A 24,080-nucleotide genomic window follows, 5' to 3' on the forward strand; every position below is an offset into this window, starting at 1 on the left:
TATTTCTTTAAGCCTTCCCTCTCAAGATTCACTTTGCCCATTAAGCATTTCTATTTCCTCAGCTGGACATGATCTTCCCCTTCTCAGGTTTTCTTACGATGCTTTGAATCCCTCCTTTTAGCTTATTATAGTCTCATTCATGTGCATGTCCTATTTCTCCTAAGAGTGGTTTAAGCTCCTAGAGATCAGGACTATGATTTTTCATCTTTACATTCTCAACACATAGCATATACCTTGTATATAGTGAGTAAGGTTTATTATATGTTGGTTGAAATGATTTGATCCAAAAAAGTTAAACTTCCCCTAACCATAAACTGCTGGAATTTCTGTAAACTCTCTCTACTCACCATCCACCATCACAATGTTTTCTTCAGCTGAAGCAGAGGTCTTAATAATACATGAATTATGTCTCCTCTCATGTTTTTTTGTATGTAGAACTGTATTAATATTGCCAAAATTCATGTCTTAACTGCTTTAATACTTTGCTAACTTGAAATATGGGCACTGTGGAACCTTCTCTTTGCTTTGGATTTCAAAGAAGAAAAAACCCTTTACTACTTGTTCTCATTTTACTTTAGAAAGTTTACTTCACAGAATGACAGTCTCTTCTGTGGGGACTTTAGGGTAATTTCAAAGTTTAAAATAAAGCACACTGAAACATCCACCTCTTGCTCATAGTTCATCAATATCATTCTCAGACACTTTTCTCTCATCATGTTTAGATTGATTCTTCAATTTTTAATCTGATTTTGTTTTGTAAAAATGTCAGATAAATGTCAGACAACTTTAGCAAAATTCTGAATTTATCATGGATCCTTCCAAGAGTGAAGACATTTAAAGAATAGAAATGTATTCAACTCACACCATGTAATAACAAATAAAGATGCCATTTCCTTATGGATGTATATTTATATCTTTTCATTTTAATTTTTTTCTGTGTATTTACAAATAGTTCTCAAAATACATGGCAAGCATGAACCTAGTTTTTTTTTAACAATAAAAAAGTTATACAGGTCATTATGTAATTATTAATGCCATCATATGGAACTCAATCTCATACAATTTACCATTGTGGAATGCCATGGTTGCTCAGCCAACGTATAGTATAAATGGCATGAGATTATTCCCTTAGTTCATAACTAAAATTATTAAAGAAACCCTGCTAGCTGTATATTCCTTCATAGACAGATAACACAGTTAACCAAAATGTAAACATAAGATTTTCCTTAAACAAATGTCAAATCTAATCTGCTTACAAAGGGGATACCTCTGAAGTTAACCTACTATTGTAATTCTCACACTTTGTTTCTTTGCCAGGTGGTCTCGGTGTATTTTTTCCCATGCATCATCTTCTGTATCCTGCTCATTTGGATCAGGGTATGATGGTAGCTTGTCCTTTGGGCATTCTTCATAATAACTTCGAACATATTTTCCAACAAGCCAGCCTTTGTATTCTTCAGGCATTCTGCATTCCAGGCCATTATAATGAACATTATAGTGATGTTTCAACCAGTAGTAGAGGTAGTGGATATTATAGTCACATCTCCAAGGATTTTCTTTAAGCCATAAGATTTTCAAAAAATAGAGATCTTCTAATACTCCATAGTCAAAGTTTTGCAGACTGTTGTTTGATAAGTCTAATTCCTCTAAGTTTGTTAGTCCTGAAAAAGCAGCTGATAATATAAAATACTTATTAAGTATGCATATAAATGTAAGCTTCAGATTACCAGAAAAATAACCTTATTGCATAGGCAAACTTTTCTTGATTGAAGTTAGCAATTTAATAGAGAAATTAAATTTACTTAAATTTATAATCTATTTTATTTTTGTCAGACTATGGGACCAAAGCCTCCCCAAACTCTCCTGAGACCTATAGGACCCCCTTCCCCACCCCCAGCAAGCACCTGTCTAAACTGTGAGACAAAACCCCAGTAAAACCTGGTAGGACACCAAGACTTCCCTGTCAGGCCTAGACAAATGACCTCCTGCATCACTGACCACCATGCCTGGGAACTTCCTACCCTGAACACCAACTCTCTCAGGACCATCCAATGAACTGAATCCAAGTAACCTCACTTGAACCAATAGAGGCAATACATATTACCTCATCCCAGACAACCACCCTATAAGAGACTGTCCCCTTCATCACTCCTGTGGAGATTAGGTAGCCATCTTTGTTGGTTCTAATCTCCCCAGCTTCTCCTCCCTCTCCCTTCCTCCCACCGCCACCATCGGCCTCCCATCCTCCTTTGTCCTCTCTTTTCCTCCAAAAAAAGCTTTTACTGTATTACTTCACTATCACCTCATTTGTCTCAGGTCAGACCCCCTGTCAGCCAGGGGTGGGTGACAGTTTTCATGTGTGTTTTCATACTTATCAGCAGCAATAAAGTAGAATAAATTATTGTAGAAAACAATTACTTTCTTGTTAATAGTTACATTTTAGCTCATTCAGAGGCACAAACAAATGAAGCCTGGAGTGATGATTTGAGAGAAAAGATTAATTAAAAATTTTTTAATTTAATTAAAATTAACTTTTGAAAATGCTAGGAAATAACTCCAATTCATTCTATAAATCTCTTGAATACTCAGTCTTCCAAATAAACACTAGTAAAAAGATTAATTTCTACAAATATTTGAAAGATGGTTGAAAAACTCTTAACATCTTGGAGAGTGTTGTGAGGAAGATTAGTTAGTAATTAATTAAATATTAAGGTTCAGTTAGCAGCTTTGAATTCACTCTAACTCAGGTCTATATCATGGGGTTAAATAAACATTCCATCCAAGGACAAAGATGTGAAATCAGACTGGGGCAAGGTGAAAGACATTTATTTAGTCCCCAGAGGTCAGTCCAAAATTACTTCTCTAGGAATTCCTAGAAACAGAGAGACATCCCCCCAAAAGTTCCATTCTTTGCAAATGGATTGCATTGGGAATGGGGAAAATGTAACTTTTTTTGTTTGCCAAAATGCCAAGGCAAACATCTTAATAATTCTTAAATTCAGCTTCCTCTGTAAAAGAAAGCCAGAAATTTGTCAGTGTTGCCAAATAAGTGTTTTGATTCTTTACTAATGCTTTTGAAATATAGGCATTGAAAGAATCCTTCTTTTGCCTCGATTTTCAAAGGAGGAAAACCTTTATTACCATGCTTTGATTTTACTTTAGAATGGGAATTATGTTTGATTAGAATGATAACTCCTTCCATTGAAGTGGAATTGTGGGAGGTAGCTAAGTTGCTCCGTGGATTGAGAGCCAGGACTAGAAACAAGGAGGTCCTGGGTTCCTATCCAGACCTTGATACTTCCTCACTTTATCACTTAACCCTTATTGTCTAACCCTTATTGTTCTGCCTTGAAACCAATATGCAATATTGATTCTAAGATGGAAGGAAAGAGTTTAAACTAAAAAGAAAAAAAGAAAAGGAATCATGTTTCATAGAATGACAATTCCTTCAATTGAAATTTTAGGTCATTTTTCAAAGCTTAAAAGAAAGTGGTGTTGCATTTTTCAATGATTGGCATACATAGTAAAAATTAATTTATAAAAAATGTTATTTTTAAAAATTAGTTACGTTTTCATTTTTTAACTTTTTAGAAGTTCTTTTCTTACTTAAGTTCCTAGATCCTTTCTATGCTAGTTCTTTAACATTGAATTTTGGTTGCTTTCCTGGGTTTGATGAAATTCAGAGAAAAGTAACATCATTATTTTGACAGATTAGTAGAATATACTTTGAGAACAAAGATGATTGAATAGTATAATTAAACATAGCCCAAGAGTAGGTGAACTTTTTTTTAAAATACTGGTTGTAACTTGAATTTTCACCAGTTGTGAGCTCACTGGCGTAGAGGCCAATGATGCAGCCTTGTCTACATTTGGTCTTAGAGATTTGTTTATGACCCTGAGAGTTTATGTTGCTTGCCCACTGTCATACAGTTAATATATGTCAAAGGCAGGATCTGAACCCATGTTTTCCAGACTCTGATGTGGCCTTCTATCCAAAATATAACACTGTTTCTCAGTAGAATAACTGTTTGCAAAATTCTGAAAACTGTAGGAAACTAGTAATTATTAAGAGAAAAATATATTCTGGAGAGCAATATATTTAGAGATTTAGAAAACTGGGAGTTACTTCCATGCCATTATGAAAAATCAAAAGATTATTTTAGTAGAAGTTTCTTCCTAGATGCCATAGTTTATATACAATAGAAATTATTCAGTTATCATTATTTGCTATTTTGACAAACTTAATCTTAATTGGAATTTATAAAAACTGACATCTGATTTAACTTTATATGAAGTACCTACTTGCTATTGTTTATTTTTTCTCTAGATAGACCCTAGGGTTGGACCACTTTAGCAGGAATTCAAATATTTTCCTAGTGTATTGTGAAGTAACCTACATCAGTGATCTCCACTCCTGGAGACTATTTAATGGCTTAGCATCATGTAAATTTGTCTCATCTGACTAATAGAGGTTACTTGATCTTGAGGGACCCACATACTGATATGATGATCTCTTTCCTTGAGAGGATGGCCATCATGTAGCATTTATAGTGATCTTGTACCTTAATTAAACTCTCTTAACAAATAAATATCAATAATTCTTTGTAATTTATTGTTTTGGAGACTAGCTTGTGGCCCATAGAGATTCAATAACTTTTCCAGGATCCCATAGCTACAACGTGTCACAAAAGGACTTAAATTCATATCTTTCTCCCTTGAAGACTTTGCTACTTATCTAGCTAGTAACGTTTTTATTTCTATGCTAAATTATATTTTTAATGAAAACATTGTTATGAGAGGGAAGATAAAATTGTAGATAAAGGGTTGGCTTTGGAGTCAAGAATCAAAAAATCAATTATGGAAGCATTTATTAAATAACTATTATGGGGATATAAAGATAAAAAAATTTATAAGTCTATGCTCTCAAGGAAATTGTATTCTTTTGAGGAATACATGTACACCTATAAGGACATACAGAATAAATGGGGAAAAACAAGGCAATTTGGGAGAGGGTTAAATAGTAGTTGAATTAGTGGATCAGGAAATGCCTCTTATAGAAGGTAGTATGTGAATGGATGTTGGAAGTAAGTTCTTGGAGATATGTAATTAAGGAGGGAATGCATTTCAGACATGGAGACAAGAGAAGTATCATATGTCAGGAATTGTAGTTTGTTCATACATAGGAGTTTGCATGTTATCTCCCTCCATTAGATTGTGAGCTCCTGGAGAAATGGGATTGTTTTTTACCTTTCTTCATATCTCTATCCTATAGCACAGTGTCTGGTATATGGTAGTCACTTACTTACAATCTTACTGATTGATTGAATAAAGAGAAAACCAATTTAGCTAGATCAGAGAGTACATGAAGGGAAGTAATACACAGTGAGGTTCCAGATATAGTTTAGGGTCAGTTTGTAAAGCGTTTTAAAAGCCAAACACAGGAAATTATATTTGATTCTAGAGGTAGTGGAAATCCATTGATTTTTATTAAATTGACAAATGACCTGGATTCAAAACTAGCCTTTGAAATATACTGTGTGCTCCTGGGCAAGTCATCTAATTTCTCAGTGCAAAAGGCAACTCTTTAAGATGGTAAATTGCAGAAAACTTAAAGAGTTGCATTTGCAGAGGAACTTGCCACCATCAGAATTCCCTCTACCAATGAAATTGCATATTTAGACAAAAAATTAGCACAAATAAAACTAGATACAATATACAACCCAATTATGAGAACATTTTGATTCTTACCAGGGTCGATGAATTCAATCCCATTGCTGCTCAAGTTTAATTTTCTCAGTTCATGAACATCTTCAAATTCCTTAGGTCGAAGTTGGTTGATTTTGTTGTTTGATAAATCAAGTTTAATAATATCTGGAGGAATGTTGTTTGGAATTTTCCTTAGCTCTGGAAAAGTGAATGAGGAATAGACCACTATGGATTACAGGCATCATAGAATTTTAGAGATGGAAAATGTCTCCCTAAGCTTTTAAATCCAAAGAGTCAGTCATGACTGAAAACAATTGGAACAATAAGCAGCATTTTCATGGATAACTGAAGTGCAAATATAATCACCAAACCTTATTTTGTCCATGTAGTTCATCTGTGTTATAACTTTATAAGTTTTTAGTTCCAGATATGAAAAAGTAGCAGAACTTGCTTGTCTTGATTTTCTTTTCTCCATTCAATAGTAAAAGTGATAACGAGGGGAAAAAACAGTAAATACCAATGGAAAGAACAATGACAGATGATTTTTAACTGATTATTTCATTAAACATTCATTTTGAGCATTTATAATGTAAAATGCATTGTATTTGGGAGGATTAAAAATAAGACATGCTCTAGTAAGAGAGATAAGTGAGAGATACAAGTTCTCATTCTTTAATGTTTTCTATTTCTGAGGATGAGGTGTGTTATGAAGTTACTATTCCATCTCTCCTTCCTTTCATAGCTTTTGTTGAGAAATTGTGCTCTCTTTCCCTACTTCTTCACCACCCATTTGCCATTCAGTTCTTTAACTTCTCACTCCCATCCTGATCACTTTCTGAAAGTACTGAAAGTACTTTTTTCATAAACTCACCAATGACCTCATCACCAAATATAAAGGTTTTTTCTCAGCGTTTGGAATTTTTAGCATTACCTTTTCCTAGATAATTTCTTCTGCCTAGATTTCTAAAATAGTAAATTCTACTACTTCCTGAAAGATTACATGGGCTGAGATAGATGAAAGTTGTCAGAGGGTGAAGATCCAAAGCAGCCAGGTTCCCCATGAAAACAAACAAACAAACAAATAGAAATACTAAAGGAATCAGAAATAGCTAAAACAACCCACAAAAAATAAAAATCAAGCAAAAAATTTGAATATACAAAGAAATATTGATGCAAATAAAAATACTATAGGTTGATAAATATAAGAACAATGGAGATGAGAAAAGGAACCATTCAAGTTCCTGAGAGCTGTTTTCAGGTGAATAAATAACATTCACCGAAATTAAGCAAAATTTGGCAATGTTTAGAAAATTAGGAGATCAAATAAAAGAAGAATCTAAAGAAAGTAGAAAATCAGAAAAAAGAAATTAAATTAGAATTAAAAGATGCAGAAATCCCAGAGAATTCATGAAGATGATGATGAGTATGCTGACAACAGAATTTAAAAATATACAGAAATAACTTTTCATGGAAAATGGAATTGTACTTAGCAAAGACCAGCTAGAAATAGAGGTTCCAAAACATCAAAACTGTTGGGAAACAGGGGCAGCTAGGTGGCTCAGTCAGGCCTAGGGATGGGAGGTCTTAGGTTCAAATCTGATCTCAGACACACCTTTGCTGTGTAACCATGGGCAAGTCACTTAACTATCACTTAACTATCATAACCTTTACCACTCTTCTGCCGTGGAATCAATATACAGTGTTACCTCTAAGATGGAAGGTATGAGTTTTAAAAAAAATTTCTGTTGGGAAACACATAAACTCAAATGATTAATTAGGAAATTATGACACTACAATCTCAGGATCACATATATGTCAAAGAACTTTGAAAACCAAGAGAATTTAGACACTACATTTTTAGAAATTTTCAAAGGTAGCCTTTTCCCAAGAGTACCAAAGATATTGTAATACAACCGTTACAGAATTAAGAAGCATGCATGAACAAATTATCCACTCAATAAAACCTCAATATGCTTTATGAAGATAGAAGGTAAATAAATACTTCTCGAAAACAAACAAGCCAAGCCTCCTGTTCCAAATTGAAAGTATTTAAAATCATTGCTAACACGATATGAAGGTTCTTACTTGGCACATTGAAAGAATGTTCAACTTAACAACATTGATAAACAGCAAACAATGCCATTAAAAACAAGCCCTCTAAAATGGCACTGAGACTAGTTGGATTTAAAAGTGAATGTTACCAAATAAAGTTCAAAATCCCTACTTTGACATTCAAGGCCCTCTTAAATCTTGCCATCTTAAAAGCATTTAAAATTTCATGAGGTGATACTGGTTGCAATGCTCATTATATAAGATATGTGCTCCAAGATTTAAGGTAGAAGGTATAGGACTTTAGGGCTATGATATGAGACTTTTAAACTACAATAGTTCAAAACTGTTTTAAGATTTTGGGGATATGCTATATGGTAGGCACTTCACTTCCATTCAAATTGAAGTTAATAAATAGGCATGATATTTGATAAATACCACAGACACTATGAAAAAATGATAAAGGAATTCAGAAAGGAGGAGATTGTTTTTGTTTTCTAAAAGTTTTCTTCCTTTCAAGCCTTCCATTGCTATCCTCCTCCATCATCGTTCTTGATTTCATCTATTCCTAATTTTGTTGTTAAATGACAACAATCAAATCTCTCTTACTTTTCAGTTTCTCCTATTCTTGACTGTTGCCTGTTTACAGATATGCTTTTGTCTATAAATATGCTCTGGTCTTCCTTGCCCTGGTTTATCCTTCTCCTTGCTTTTAAAACCAACATTTGAAAAGAATAATTTATACTACTGTCTGTACTTTTTTTTACCATCTAATTTACTGTCAATTTACTGTCTAACCCTTTACAAGTTACCTATCTACACATCTATGAAAACAGCTTCTTCAAAAATGATCATTTAAATCCTATTTGTCAAATTTAATGGTCTTCTTCAGTTCTCATTTGTCTTGTCCATTGTAATATCTGACATAGTCACTTCTCAGTTTTAAAAATTCTGTCTTTTCTTCCTCCCCCTGAAACTGTGTTCTGGTTCTGTTCTTACTTCTCTGCTAATTCCTGCCTCCACAGGTTTCTCTTCCCTTTTCCATCATGTAAATTGCCAGGGTAATTGCTTACCAGGGTTCTATTCTCAATCTTCTTTTCTTCTTTCTAATGGTCTTACTAATCTTATCTATTTAACTGCTTCAATTCATAGCTCTAAAAAGGTGATGTCAAAAACGATAGCTCTAGTTTCAAACTCTCTCATGGTCCAAGTTCAGATTTCTAACTTTCTGCTGGATATTTCCAGCTGGATATCAATCCATTCATTTCCCAAGAAGGTTGGAACTGGGAAGTATTTGGAATGGCATATGGCATGTTACAAATATCAGATGCTTTATTAATTTTACTCTGTTTTTCTTAGTCAAAATACATTCATATTTAACCATGAAAAAACCAATAACTTATAATACAAACCAATGTAGGAAAAGTTTCAAATGAGTGGTACAAATAATAATTGCTGTTCATATTCAGAAGATGTCCAGGATAACTTCAGGTAACTTTAACGAAGAGAAGAATCTTGAAAGATGAATAGAATCCAAAAAGGCAGAGAAGGTACACAAATGTGATGATATCTCGCTGTGGCAAAAAATTGATATAGGAGAGCAGTAGGAAATAAGGTTGAATAGGGCATTGAGTGCCAGAATAAAGAAGCCTGGATTTTAGTAGGAGCTCTTGAAGATGTTCAGGAAGGAAGGAGAGTGACATGATAAAAGGATTGTTTCAGGAAGATTTCTCTAATAGTTTGCAGGACAGATTGAGGGAGGTGAGTCAGGGGAACCAGTTAAGTGATTGTTCCATATGCATATATGTCTTTACAGTGACAGTGTAAGTTTCTGGAATCTTTAGTAGCTGGGGCACTCAGTAAGTGCTTACTGAATGAATAATGATTTAATGAATGAATGTTGCATAATTCAGGGCTTCATAGATCCGTAATTTCATCATGAATTTCCTTATAACCAAAGCAAAGAGCTAGTCTCTCAGAGATACTATGACTAAAATACTCATTATTCCACAGCATCCCAGCAATGAGCCTCCTAGACGTTAGCTGGACTGGCCCTCAGGCAACATATTCATAAATCATGACCAAACTCTTTCAAAACCAAAATTTTGAGGAGCTTTCTCTGAACTTTTGAAGGCACAGAAAATTTCTATGAGCAGTAATAATCTTGCCAAGGACATTTTCATACAAAAGACACTGTTGGCACTTAATAAGACGTCAAAGAAACAAATGAAAATTTCCAATGAAAGTGGAAACTCTTGGGAGAGTATTATTGTGAGAAACATAATATAAAAGATGGTGACAAATTATCTTAGCCCAAAGTTTAGAAACATGATGTAGGTTAGAGATCATCATTTAAACCACTCTATAATCAGTGTGATCTTTCTTGTTTATAGTGTTCTCTAAAAGGAAATTCCACATCAGTCGGTAAATAATCATTAATGTAATATCTATTATCTTCCAGGCTCAGAGCTGGGGATACAAGAAAGGCAAAAGAACTTTGGGACTGTGGAGATGATGTTTTCTTACATTTTCTTATGTATTTAAATTATAGTTTCTTAATGCATAGTAGCAGAATTGCAGTTAATCATAGAGGCAGATTAAATTTTCCTCCTTTAACATCTATGGATTTTTATTTTTTTTATTGGGAAGGGATTTTCAATACTTTAATATCTTTGGTGCAATCAAATTTGCTTTCACTCTGAAGGGAAATAGAAACTTTTTCTTATGGATCTTTGAACATTTTATTAATTTTTTTCTCTCTGTAAATTAGATCTTATATAATAACACTTAACCAGCTATTCTTTCAGGAACATCATGAGGTTAGATGACATATACAAAACTTACTGAGCTTGAAATGAAGATGTTTTGAAAATTCACTATTTATGTCTTTTAATAAGGCATTTTCCTTCTTAATTGAGGCTCAGAAGGAGCAAGATATTAAGAGTAGGCATTATTGTGAACTGCAGAGTAACTTTTCTCATAGAAGTGCCAAGTCTCTTCTAAGAATGTTTTCTGTTTTTCTGAGTCACTAAGGTCAAAAGAGCCATGAGGATAATATGGAGAAAGTTCAAAGGAAAGCAACAAAGACAATTAAAGTGTTAGAAATAGGGCCAATTAGGAGAGATAGGAAGAGAAATTTCCTGGGAATTGTGGTTTTTGACATTAAGAAACATTTCTGAGAAATTCTTCTGATCCCTCTTAATGCTGGTACCTTCCTTTGTTTATCACCCCCCAATTTTTCTGCATCTGAAATATTGGCTCTCTCATCAGAAAGTGATCTTCATAAATACTGAGACATTTTCTGCCTTTCTTTTTATCTCCAGCTCTGAGTCTGGCAGATAATAGGCACTAATTAAATGTTTGTTGACTGACCGATGTGGAATTTCCTTTCCTAGAGAACATTATAAACAACATAGATTGCCGTGATAATAGAATGGTTTAAATTATAGTGTCTAACCTCCATTAAGCCAAAGTTCATCGTTATCACCTGTGGCAATAATGGCACACTTTGAAGCCCACCTGGTTTGAGCTTTATAAATAGCTAGAGAGATAACAGGTGGGAGGTTCTGGAAGGCAGTTAGTTTAGCAGTCTAAAAGCAATGATTGCTGTATACAGCGTATCTTCAGAGCAGGGTAAGTTTGAAAGGCAAATGACAGCAAGTCTCCTACGAACTAAATCATATGTAAATTGGTAGAGAAAAGATCTTAACATGGCAGGGTGATACACCTGAGAAAAGCTCAGAAACAATTTGAATTCATAGAAGTATCAGGTCGTCAATGAGCATTTATTAAGTTCTGGAGCAGAGAGACATTTTGTTTTTGAGCAAAGATATTTGACATCTTGATAGGCAAAGATTGTTCAGAATTTCAGATAATAAGATCTAGAAATGAATAGTTGTAAAACTAAGGCTTATTCTGCACGTGATAGAGAAAAGTCTGGTGCTCATACCCATATGTGAATACTGCAATTGTGAAAATATGGGAAAAGTGTATTCTGTTGGTAAAATTAGAATGCATGCAAGAGTTAAATTGAATTAAGGTAGAAAATTTAAGTGTACATATGTTAGCTATGGCATATACAGTTTATATACATCTGTAATTGTAGAAACTGTGGCAAAGTAGTAAGAGACTAGATGCTTGCAATCAGAAGATCTGGGTTCAAGTCCTTGATCCTAACAGTGAATGACATAAAAATAGAGGAGGGAAGGGGATGGAAATAAAATGTTTATAAGTGCCTACTATGTACCAAGCATTGTGCTTAGCAATATAAAAATATTATTTCTTTTTATACCCACAATCACTCTGGGAGGTAGATGTTATATATTATTTCCATTATATAGTTTAGGAAACTGATATAAAGAAAGATTCAGTGGCTTGCCCAGAGTCATATAGCTGGGCAGTGTCTGGGGAAGGATTTGAATTCTGGTCCTCCTGACTTCAAGCTCAGCACTATTGATTGTGTACCTAGCTGTCAATGTACAAGTCACTTGTATAGTACAGTTCAGATCTTTCCAAACTTTTCCTCAACTTTTTCCCACTAGAAATGGAAATAAATATTTAGACCACCTACTAAGAGGGTTGTGAGAAAATAATATGTGTGGATTTTAGATGCATGTATAGAATAAATATGTATGAATATATACATATATGTAATAAACACATATAATAAATACTTAAGTAATGATAACAAGAAAGTTGCATAGGTTTTTGTGCCAGAATGACTATATGACAGTACGTATGCAATGAGAAGAGCTAGGAAGGTGGCAATTTTATTGGGGCTCAAGTACTCAGAGGTTCCCTGGAGAAAGGAGAGTTTGAGCAAGGTTGTGAAGTAGGGTTATCATTATTTAGATTTGTGATTTATCTTCCTTTTGTCTCCTTCTGCTATTCCATCTTTATCTTACTCTGTCCAGAGGCCAGCCCTTATCCATGACACATACAGTAATTAATAACATTCCTATGGGTGAGTTAGCCTTTTTCCAGCTGTCTTGGAACAAGTCAGATTGCTTGATGTGCCAGTTTAGACACACATATTTGTTAAGAATGTGGATAACCACTTTGGGGGTGTGCGTGCATACATCCATATATCTACACATACACATATACACAAATGTATCTGTGTGTGTATGTATTCACACATGCACACATATACCATTTGGGGTGTATGTATGTGTGTGTGTGTGTATTTGTTGTTCAGTCTTGTCCAACCCCTCATGACTGCATTTAGGGTTTTCTTGGTAAAGATACTGGAGTGGTTTGTCATTTTCTTTTCCAGCTCATTTTTTTTTGTAGAGAGTACAGACATCTAGCTAAAATTTACAGGTGAGGAAACAGAGGCAAATAGTTAAGTGACTTGCCCAGGGTCATACAGCTATTAAGTGTCTGAGGCCAAATTTGAACTCAGATCTTCTGTATATATACCAGTGATATGCTAGTGGTAGCTAGCGGCACAATCATTTGGTTGCTGAGCTGGGAGTCAGGGAGACCAGTGGGCCTATTTGTGTGCATGTGTGTACATATGTGTGTATAATAAATGTGTATGTATATGTATGTATGTGTGTACATATATCTATATCTATATATTGTCCATATCCAAAGTGATTTAACTTCCAACTTCTTAACCAAAGATACTTTGCATGGGTTCATAAATTTAGAACTGGAAAGCACTGAGAGAGATCATTTAGGCCAACTTCCCCTTTTACAATAGATGAGGAAATTGGGACCCAGGGGTATTGTGTGATTTGCCCAAGGTCCCTGATGGATAGGCAGCATTTGAGCAGGATTTGAACCTAAATCCTTTGACCCTAGAGCCAGTGCTCCTCTATCATTTTGCCTCTCTGCATATTTTGTGATCCTCAGAGTACTTGATTCACGATGAATAAATAATCTTAATTATTTGGTTTCCACTTTTCCTTCCCCTCAGCCTTTAGCCCATCCCTCTCTCTTACCAGTGTTGAGGAGGAAATTGGAAAACTTTTATCCACACAATTTTCCTCCTTGTAGTTTGTCCTTATTGTCATCAGTAGTAACCAGAGCTCTTGTAAAGGCTTCTTAAGAGAAGTTGAAGAGTCATGAATGACCCTCTGGCCTGCAATAAAAAGTACTTAACCACTATTCACACCTGGGAGGATTTATGTACCTCACTGTAGCTTCAGCATTTTCTGCCATCCACAAAGGCAGCTGGGAACAATTACCTGTATGATTTTTGACTTTCCCCATCTTTGTAATAAAATGACTGCTCAAAAATTAGAAGGATATGCTGGTAAATATAGAGCAAAAGAAGATTTAAAAAAATCTGTCTTTCATGTATTTTTGGCAAATCTCATCTCAATATGGCACGAACATTCTTTTCAACTAATTCCACATTTCTTCCTTTTGAAAGACCAAGTCTTTTGGCAAAAAATGAATAAAGCCATTATGCTTTTTTCCTATAATTTTCTAGGGCAGTAATGGCAAACTCTGAGATACATGTTGTTAAACTGGCACATCAAGCATCCCTCTGCACAGCAATCTGACATATGCCAAGACAGCTGGAAAAAGGCTAACTCCCCCTTAGGAGTGTATGTGTAAATAATGACTGTGTCACATGTATATTTTGGCCTTTGGACAGAAAGTAAGGTAAAGATGAAATAGTTGGAAGAAGCAAAAGGAACATAAATTACAAATTTAGATAATAACCCTAATTTATGACCTTGTTTCAGCCTTCCTTTCTCTAAGAAACCTCTGATCATTTTAGCCCACAATGAAATCTACCTCTTCCTTTCTCTTCTACCACACTGTCATACATTCATTTTTTTTTTTGGGTACAAAACCCAAACATGTACAACCTGGTTTTTATCATGACTTTTATACGTGTGTATTATCTCACCAGGGCAGCTAAATGGCCCTCAGCAAAGCCAATTAACTTCTGTCTCCTTCAGCTTCCTCATCTGTAAAATTGAGATAAATAGCACCCACCTCCCAGGGTTGTTGTAAGGATCAAAAGACATAATATTTGTAAAGCACTCTGAACTGTAAAGCATTATTTAAATGCTCCATATTGGTAGCTAGGTGGCACAGTGGATAGAGCATCAGATCTGGAGTCAGAGAGACCTGAGTTCAAATACAGTTTTAGATTCTAACTAGCTATGTGATCCTGAGCAAGTCCTTAAACCTGTTTTCTCATCTTTGAAATAAAATGGCGAAGGAAATGGCAAATCATTCCAAAAGCTCTGCCGATAAAATCCGAAATGAGGTCACTAATAGTTGGACACAACGGAAAAATGACCGAGGAACAAATATGATCTCCCCAGTGTGATTACAAGATTCTTGAGTACACATATTATATCTCTGCAGCCTTCGCAGCACCTACTATACTAATATTCATGTAGCATCATAGGTCTAGATTTGGAAGCAACCTCAGAGGCCATCTAGTCAAATCTCATTTTATTAATGAGAAAGTGGGGCTTAGAGAGGTTATAATGGGCACCTACTCCATACTTATTTAATTGGTTTAAGGTAGAACAAGGAAACCAGAGTAAATTGCAGGCTATAATTGGGGAATTTCCTTAGTAATCTTATCACTTATCTAGGGTGAAGGATAATTTACATTTATATATACTTTCCTCCCAACTGAGGAACTAACCCTGAGGTAGACAGGGCAAGCCTTATATTCACATTTCATAGATTAAGAAACAGATTCACAGAGCTAATTGATTCACCCATGGTTCCATATACAATAAATATTGGAGCCACGTTTTTTAATCCCAAGATCCGTTCAGTATTCTGATTTTTATTATGTATTAGAAAGTTCATTTGAGCATTGTCTTAAAATCAGGAAAGAGCTTAACAGGAGCTTGGATTTGATAACTTTTTTTTTCCTATTCAGCTTTTAAAAAAATAAACATGGATGCTGGGGAAAGTGAGTAGGGATATTAGTGAGCATGAAGAATGGAGAGTGACTGAGTAACAAAGATCTGAATCATTCATTTATTTCTTTGGAATTCCAGTAGGCATAAAGCATATATCCCCAGGTCCATTTTACTATCTTCCTATGAAGGAGAGTATCCAAGTTTCCTAGAACTTGGTTCTATTTCTGGCATGAATGTCATACTGGGGACTGCTAGTCCATGAGATTTTAAAAAAATCTGTAACTACTAATTACTAAAATGTGCTTGGTTTATAAATTATTTCTTGTATCTATCAATTTTGACTTTCTAAAATATATTATAGTTTCTAGACTGTGCTGATTATATCAAGACTGATTGTCTAAAAAAATGGTAAAAGTTAGAATTTAGAGACTGTGTTATTGTACATTTACCTACCAATTTGTCTAAAAGCTCCTTTGTGGACAAGAACAATTTCACCATATAAAATGAAAGTGGTTGCATTCTGGAAGAAAAGAATAGGAAATGTTCAAAAGAAAGAAAAAGACAAAGGCAGGATTGGCTTTGGGAAAGGAATTGAAGCATGGGTAAAAGGAGAGACCAGGGAGATGATTTCTTCCATGGTTATTTAGTTTCTGAATACAGTGTGGTCCATGTGCAGACAGTTTCCATTTTATATAAAGTGGTCTTTTTCTCATTTTATTAACAGAAAACAGATCTTCTTTCTATATAATGCCATATCTCATTCTGGGAGCAACTACAAAGGCAGAAGTCTTCTTGGCATATAGGGAACAGGAACCTAATAACAGCAGTTATTGGTTTCTAATTTTTTTCATTTTCTTCTTCTAACACAATGGAAGATAGTAATGTGAAATTCCAATTCTCACATAAGTATCATCAAAAGAATCCTAATAAATGTATAGATCCTAATTATAAATGCTAATAATTCATATATTTTAGGAGTCAGTGATTTTTCTAAGCACTTTCTGGCTAGTGAGAAGTTCACCTACCAACTTTTCTAGGATGCCCTGTTGCTTCAAGTTCATGACCTAATTCAAGTTTAATTTGATAGGCCAATGCAAGACACTTTATTAAGTTGAAAGGAACTCCAGATTTACATTTCCCAAGTCATTTTATGATTGCCCACCCAGTGATGTATGAGATTGCACACTGGCCACAGAGAGCTATAGAAAACAAATCTAATCATGAAATTATGAACTCAAGAGTACTGAAATCACTTTCCAAAAGTCACAGTGAATGGAATGGAATTTGAATCCTGGTTATTTGGTTGTATGCTATCCTGGATCAGACTTCCTGAATTTATATTTGTGGTCCTAAGTCATTCAACCACTTTAGAATTGGAAAAAGCCCTAAGAACCACTTAGCATACATATTACTCTTGCCCCACAAGAAAGGGAACCTCATTATGGTGCCACTTTTGTGAGACATTAGGTGGTCATCTGGTTTCAGTCACATATTCAAAGTATTAATCCATGCCAAAACCAAAACATAGATAAAATACTCTGGGTCCAAAATATATCTGAACTACAAAGGAAGTAAACAGCCATGTGGCATTGAATAGAGTGGTTAATGTGTGAGAAGGCAAGGTTAGCAAATCATCATCTTATCATGACTTAAAACAATGAGACCACTTGCAAAATGTCTCCTTTTCCTTTCCTTTCTCACTTGTCTGACTTCTACTTTAGGAGTGGCTTTGTATTTCATGGCTTAGTACTTGTGAATTCACCTATTTTGCCTGTCTGAAATTATTTATCTGATCAATCTTTAGCTTGCCATTACTCTGTCCTGGTCCCTGACTTGACCTCTCACAATGTTGCTCACCAAACATTTATTGAAAACCTACTGTGTAGAGTGCAGTGCTATAGTTGCTAGTGGAGATACAAAATCTATATCCGATACAGTCCTTGCCCTTATGAAGTTGACAGACTTAGGAGAATGAAGAGATCTAAACAAGCTATGTATACTGAATAATATTCCATAGGTATGTAACTCAATGCATGCCTCATGTGATTGCCTCTTGTACATATGCATTAAGTGAAGTCTTATCAGGCATATGGCTTTTAATTATCAATATGGCAGTTAATAAAACCGTATTATCTTTATATATATATCCTTCTATACTACTTTTATTTGTTATATAAGGAAATGAAAAAAAGTGCTGTGTGAAGGTGGAGGGGGGACTCCTCCAATTAGAAGGTTCATGGAGGATTTCTTGGAGAAGATAGCAATTGAACTGGCCTTGAAATGATAAGAAGGAATTTAAAAGGTAAAGAACAAGAAACAAAGCATTCCAGGCATAGGAAATGATGTAAGTAAAGGGATGGAGGCAAGAGAGCGTAAGGTATGTTAGGGAAAGAGCAAATAGTCCAGCTTGTCTGATATGTAGAGTACATGGAAGAGACTTAGTGTGAGAAAAGAGTGGGAAAAAAGACTGTTACCAGATGGTGAATACCAGGCATAAGAGTTTTTGAACTTTACTAAGGAGTCAATAACAAGTCACTGAAGATTTTAGGTAAAAAAATAGCATCTTCATGCAAGAAAGATTACTCTGGCAGCAATATGAAGAACAAATTGGACAGGGGAGAACATGAATGTGGGAACACCAGCTTGGTGCCCATTATCTAGGTGGGTGGTCATAAGGGCTTGCACTAGAGTAGTGTCATTGGGAATAGAGATATGTTTTGTGTTGATTTGTAACATGTTTTGCCCACAGACAATAAAGGACTGAGATGCTGCCATATGAACTGGAGGTGACAAAGTTTTGAGCTCAGGATACTGTTCTCCACTCTTTCTAATCTTTAATCTCTTTCTTCTTGTTCCTCATCTGCTGTCTAAAAAAATGCTCACATCCTTTAAAAACAAAAACCTCTTACTTAAGTCTATTGTGCTGTCAGATATTCCCCTATATCTCTCTTCCCTTTCTTAGCTAAACTCTGTTGAAAATGCATTCATGCTTGGTATTTCCATATCTTTCTCCCATTCTCCTCTAAACTCCATATACTTGGTTTCTGACCTTTTCACTTAATTGAAGCTGCTTTTGTTAAAGTTACTAATAATTTCTTATATGCCAAATCTAATGGCTTTTTTAAATACCTCTTTCTTGATAATGTCTTCTTGGTAGCTTCTCATGCTTCTGCTCTCTCTGGGTTCTCCTGGTACCTGCCTGATTGATGATCCTTCTCATTCTTAATAGAGTAGTTCTTCCAGTTTTTTAGAAACATTACTCTGAGAAGGGGTTCATGAGTTGCATTAGATTGCCTAAGGGGTCCATGACACAAGAAAAGGAAAGAACCTTTGTCCTGGAGAGAGTCCAGCAACCTGTTGTTATATACACTAACTATAAGAACATTGGACAATTCCAAAGCACCTACAAACTCAACAAATATCTGAGTCATTGAGCATTACTTTTTTTTTAGATTTGTTTTTACCAACTCATAGATCCCAGGATGTTGCCTTTATTGTGTAGGCGTGGTTTTGTTGAAACCAGAATACAGATACCCAGAAGAGCAATCACCAACTGCAAAGACATCTGCAGATGGAAAACAACTCAACTTTGGTCATACCTCCTATGATTCATCTACCAGGAGGTGATCACAGCTGTCCATGATTCAGGCTTGTATAACTCCTCAGTTGAAATCAGGAGTGTGGGAAGGAGGTTAAAAGTGAGAGGCTACATCTTTGATGGATTTGGGGACCTCCATTTGTGTCATTTTACTCATCCCCAATTCCCCAGACAGGAAAAGCCTAATGAATGTTGTGCCATCTGTGCCCTTATAGTCTGGCTACTTGTTGTCAAAATTTCAGAAAAACAATTACTCAGAACTTTTCTTGGCCATATAACATGATATTCAGCTGATATGTTATATTTTTTAAATGGATGCCTGAGCCAAAAATCCCATGGAAAAACTTTCAGCCTTGCTTGAGCTTATACCGATTCCATTTTGGTCTTGGGTGACAATAATACTAAATTTCATATTGGACATTGTCACCTTTCCATGGTCATGATTCTGTCGTAAGGCCAATGGACACTCTACCAACCATCTTGCTGTTGAGCCATTAGAACCTCCAGATCTTTCCATTTGCTTTTAAGCTTCATTTTTATGTATCACTTCTCCTAATTAGTGTGAGCTCCTCAAGAGCAATAACTGTCTCCATTTTTCTATTTGCATGCTCAGGACTTAGTATGCTTAGTAATTGGTATTTAGTGAGCACTTAATGATTACTTTTTCACTCATTCATTTATTTACTCATTCAAGACATAGTTTTCTTTCCTCCATTGAACTTTTAACCACTTCTAGGCTGGTTGCCTTTATCTTCAAGAGACTTTTCTAGCCTTGATGAAAGGCCCCATCCCCTTTACCTCCAACAAGGGCCCTTCGTTCATAGTATGAGCCTAAACTTCACTATTCACCATCTTTAAGTAAAAATTTACCTTTCCTTTCCTTATAATCTTCTGTCTGATGGGTAGATTAAATATCATAAGTGCTATCCTTTATATTATTTTTAAAATTTTGTTTACATAGCTAGCTTCCCATTGGCAGAATTATGCCACAAGAGCACAGTTGACTCATTCACCCAAAATACTTCTTTACACATAAACCGTGGTTTCCACCCTGGCTTTTCTCTGCATTTTTACTCCACACTGTGTTCTCTGATGATTCTACAACTGTCTAGGGCAGTGACGGGCAAACTTTTTAAAGAGGGGGCCAAAGGAAAGGAAATGCTCATCTGTCAGTCTGTTTCTAAGGCAGCTTTTTTGAAATTTCATTGTATTGTATCCTACTTATTGTATTCATCAGATTAGGAATAATGTTGCGCAGCCAGATAAAACATTTTAGGGGGCCATAGTTTGCCCATCACTGGTCTAGGGAGATGTAGACAGTTAAAGCTGATGTGCATGAAACCATATAAGGGGCAAAACCTCCTACAACTGGGAACCAATCAGTATTAAATCCTTAGAAAGTATTTGCAAGTCAGGGACCTGGCCTGGTTGCTGACTTCACTGGTCTACCTTCCAAGAGGATCATGTAGGTACTGAGGAACATGGCATATTGATAGGAGATACTAACCTTTAACTGAATATAGCTCATATTCCACCAGTTCTTGAATCTACTTCAAACCAGATTTTATCTACCAAATCCCCCTATTTTGTATAAACAGGAATTCTTGGTGAGGGAAATACTAGACTCTTTGAGGTTTAACTACATTGCTTTTTGAATCAGAATGCTTATGAGCCTGATGATAAAATGGAGAACTTTGCTTAACTGCCAGGCTTCAAATCCCATGGAAGCCTTCCACAATAAATAACAAGCTAAAGCTTTGAGGACTAGAGGATAATCATAGAAAGAAAGAGTGTGCTATCTAATTTGCAAGGAAGCAAACATCTGTACTGTAATAATCAGCACAGCAAGGAAGACGGGGTGTGATCAGCACAGTGCTCCACTGGTACTGTGGGCAAGAACAATGAAACTTGCCTTCCTGGCCAGCTATGCTGCCTTATTCAGTCCCTCCTGCCTTCTCTCTCTTTTTTTTTCCAGTTCATTTCTTTGGCTGTCCACCCTTGTTCTCCTTATCATGAGTTCTCTTTTCCCCATTGGCATTGTTTATCATGAAACATGCTTCTGGTTCTGCCTCCCATACAAACCTAATTGGGGCATCATCAATGTCCTACCCACAAGTCTCCCAGATTACCTCTGGGGAATCTATACTGACATTCTAAAAGCATCCTGTCCAGTAAGAAGTCTTTTATACACCTTAGGTCTGACAAAACACTATTGGAGGACCCTAGACCTGGACTTGAAACATGCAATAGGAGCCCCTTTATTTTACAATGAATAAAGCAAGACCCAATTTTGGTTAGGATCTGTGCCCCAGGTCACAACAGATCAGAGGAAATATTTGAGTCCAAGTCCTCTCACTTCAAAGCCACTTCATTTCCACTGAACCACACTGCCTTTTTTCTTAGAGTACTCCTAAGACTTAGGCATTCCTTTAGCCCGGCTTTAAAAAGGTGAGAATGGAGTTCCAGAGGAATTACAGAACTTCCCTTCGAGCACATGACTTGAATCCAGATGCTCCTAATTCAAGGGCCAGGCCTCTTTCACCTCCACCATGTTCCTCTTATAGCACCACAGCCCCTTCTCTATATTATCATTTCAGTGAAGGCTCAGTCTATTTTGAAAACAAAAATCCTGCAGAAGGTCTATGCTCATTTGGAATTTTGCAGAGTATTATTTATAACAGCAAGGATAACAGCAGCAGCTCACATCTGCATAGCAATTTTAAGGTTACTCAAAGCTTTGTTCCCATGTCCCTAAATATTGTGATATTTGGGGGCCAGTATATAGTCATTTTTAAGAAGTAGGCAATATCCTGTTCTTGTGTAAATTTAAAGTCCTTGATTTTGAATTGTCATTTAAAAGAGATTTCTATGCCATGGGTATTTGTAGTCTATTGCTCTACTATATAACATAATATAGGAATCATTACAACATAAGGAAGCTAACACCTGTAGGATTTATAGCTTTATATTTATTTGAGAAGTCAATGGTTATAACCATAGGATAAAAGTAATGGAAAAGACATCTTCACTTCTGTCTTAGCATAGTCACATTTGTCAATATTTTGTAGGTGTTTTTTCTTCCTTAAGTACACTTCAATTAGTACCCTAGCCTTCTGTCTAGGAATCAATACTAGGTATTGGTTCTAAGGAAGAAGAGCAATAAGGGCTAGGCAAGGGGGTGGGTCACACAGCTTAGAAATGTCTGAGGTTATAGTTGAACCCAGGACACCCCATTTTTGCACCTGACTTTCAATCCACCAAGCCACATAGCTTTCCTTCCAGCCTTTTGTCTTAACGGGAGTAAGTCAGGCTATTAGGGCAAGATTTTGTGCCCTGGTTTCATCCTTTTTTTTTGGTTTCCATATTTAAATCACATCTGGAAATGAAGGAATTTCTTATATGCCAGAGCTTGAATTAAGAAACAAAAAACCTGGAATGGTTCCCTCTCTGATGGTGTTTCTTCTTTCCCAAAACAATCCTCTTCCTTTCTAATTTTGGAAAAAAGGATAAAGAATAGTAGAGAAAAGGAGGAGATGCTGGACAGAAGAGGAGAGAGAGGGATCTGGTTGAGCAGCTTATACCTTTTCAACAACTGGAGAGTCTTAGGAAGAATTAGAACATTTTTGTCCCTTTGCTCTGTCTCTGCCCCAAGCATTGCTCACTACTAAATGCAGTCAGAACATATCAGAGCAAACGCCACAGTTATGAGGGAGTAAGACAAAGAAAATAAAACCAGACAGTACCAAGAGAAAATGTAAAATTTAAGAGCATTTAAACAACTCACATAAATAATAAAGAGAGAAGAAAACCTGAATACAGACCTTTTCTTTTGCAATCTAGTGTTTGTATGGGAAACACATAAATGTGGCAAAGAGTGGAGTCTGCCTCAGGCTTGACAACTGTAGGTCTCCCTGATACTTGAGTTGTGGGGGCCATTTGCTCTGATTCATCCTCATTACATAACAGGTCAGATTTTATCTGCTTCAATTTTTGGTTTTTCAGTTCTTGTGGGCTTTCACACTTGGCGTAGTTCCCCAAATTCCTGTTCCTTGGGATTTGCAACATTGATATCAGCGTATCCATTTCACAAGTACAGTGCCAAGGATTGTCATAGAGACGCAGGTAGCTTAGAAGAGGTGTATAAATGAAGACTTCTTCGGTCAGAACCTTTAGTTGGTTGTGCTGAAGTAAGAGGGTTGTAAGTCTGTTTAAACCCAAAAAAGCCTCACTCTCAATTTTCGAGATATCATTCTGCTGTAAATCCAGGCTTTTCAGTTTTTTAAACTTGGAAAACATATTATTCTTCAATATACGGATTCTATTTCTTGCTAGCAGCATATGCAACAAATCCTCAGGCCAACCAGGTAAAGTATAAACTAGTTTTCTTTCTTGACAATCCAAGTATTTTTCATGAAGATAAGTATATATGTCACATGGAAGGCCTGGGGCATAACGCTTCACAGTGCTAGAGGCCCTCCTGCCATTGTTTGCCCTTCCATTGTGAGCTTTGCTTCTTGAACTCCCCAAACTTGTCTTCCTAAATTCAGCTGTTTTACAAAAGAAGAGGAATATTATAATGGCAACCACTTGCATCCTGACATCCAGCTGGCCCCAATTACTTTGTGTGAGATAGACGAAACTGTGAGAGGATGCCTTTGAAATCTGAGTTTGGGTAATATTAACTAATGCAGTTCAGAAATGATGAGATGCAGCTGGATTATGTAGAATTCCTGGGTTGGAAAAGAAGAAGATGATTAGAAATTGTAATAACTTCTTCAGGTTCCTATATGTGAAAAGGATGTTGTAAAAATAGTGTAATTTAGTCATCACATTTGTAATAGCCCAAAGAAATGGTAACTTTTTCCAAAAGGAGATTC

General features: G+C 35.8%; 1 protein-coding gene across 1 annotated transcript; it reads right to left on the bottom strand.

Moving 5' to 3' along the window:
• Positions 1–972: 972 nt before the first annotated feature.
• On the bottom strand, positions 973–23,796 carry LRRC17 (leucine rich repeat containing 17). The gene is made up of 3 exons (XM_044678061.1): positions 23,025–23,796; positions 5,749–5,904; positions 973–1,673 (listed from the first exon to the last, which is right to left on the bottom strand). The coding sequence occupies exons 1-3, from the start codon at positions 23,794–23,796 to the stop codon at positions 1,276–1,278; spliced, it is 1,326 nt and encodes a 441-aa protein (XP_044533996.1). The 3' UTR covers positions 973–1,275.
• Between the last annotated feature and the right edge of the window lie 284 nt (positions 23,797–24,080).

The sequence above is a fragment of the Gracilinanus agilis genome, chromosome 5 (assembly GCF_016433145.1).
Source record: "Gracilinanus agilis isolate LMUSP501 chromosome 5, AgileGrace, whole genome shotgun sequence".
Classification (NCBI taxonomy): Eukaryota; Metazoa; Chordata; class Mammalia; order Didelphimorphia; family Didelphidae; genus Gracilinanus; species Gracilinanus agilis.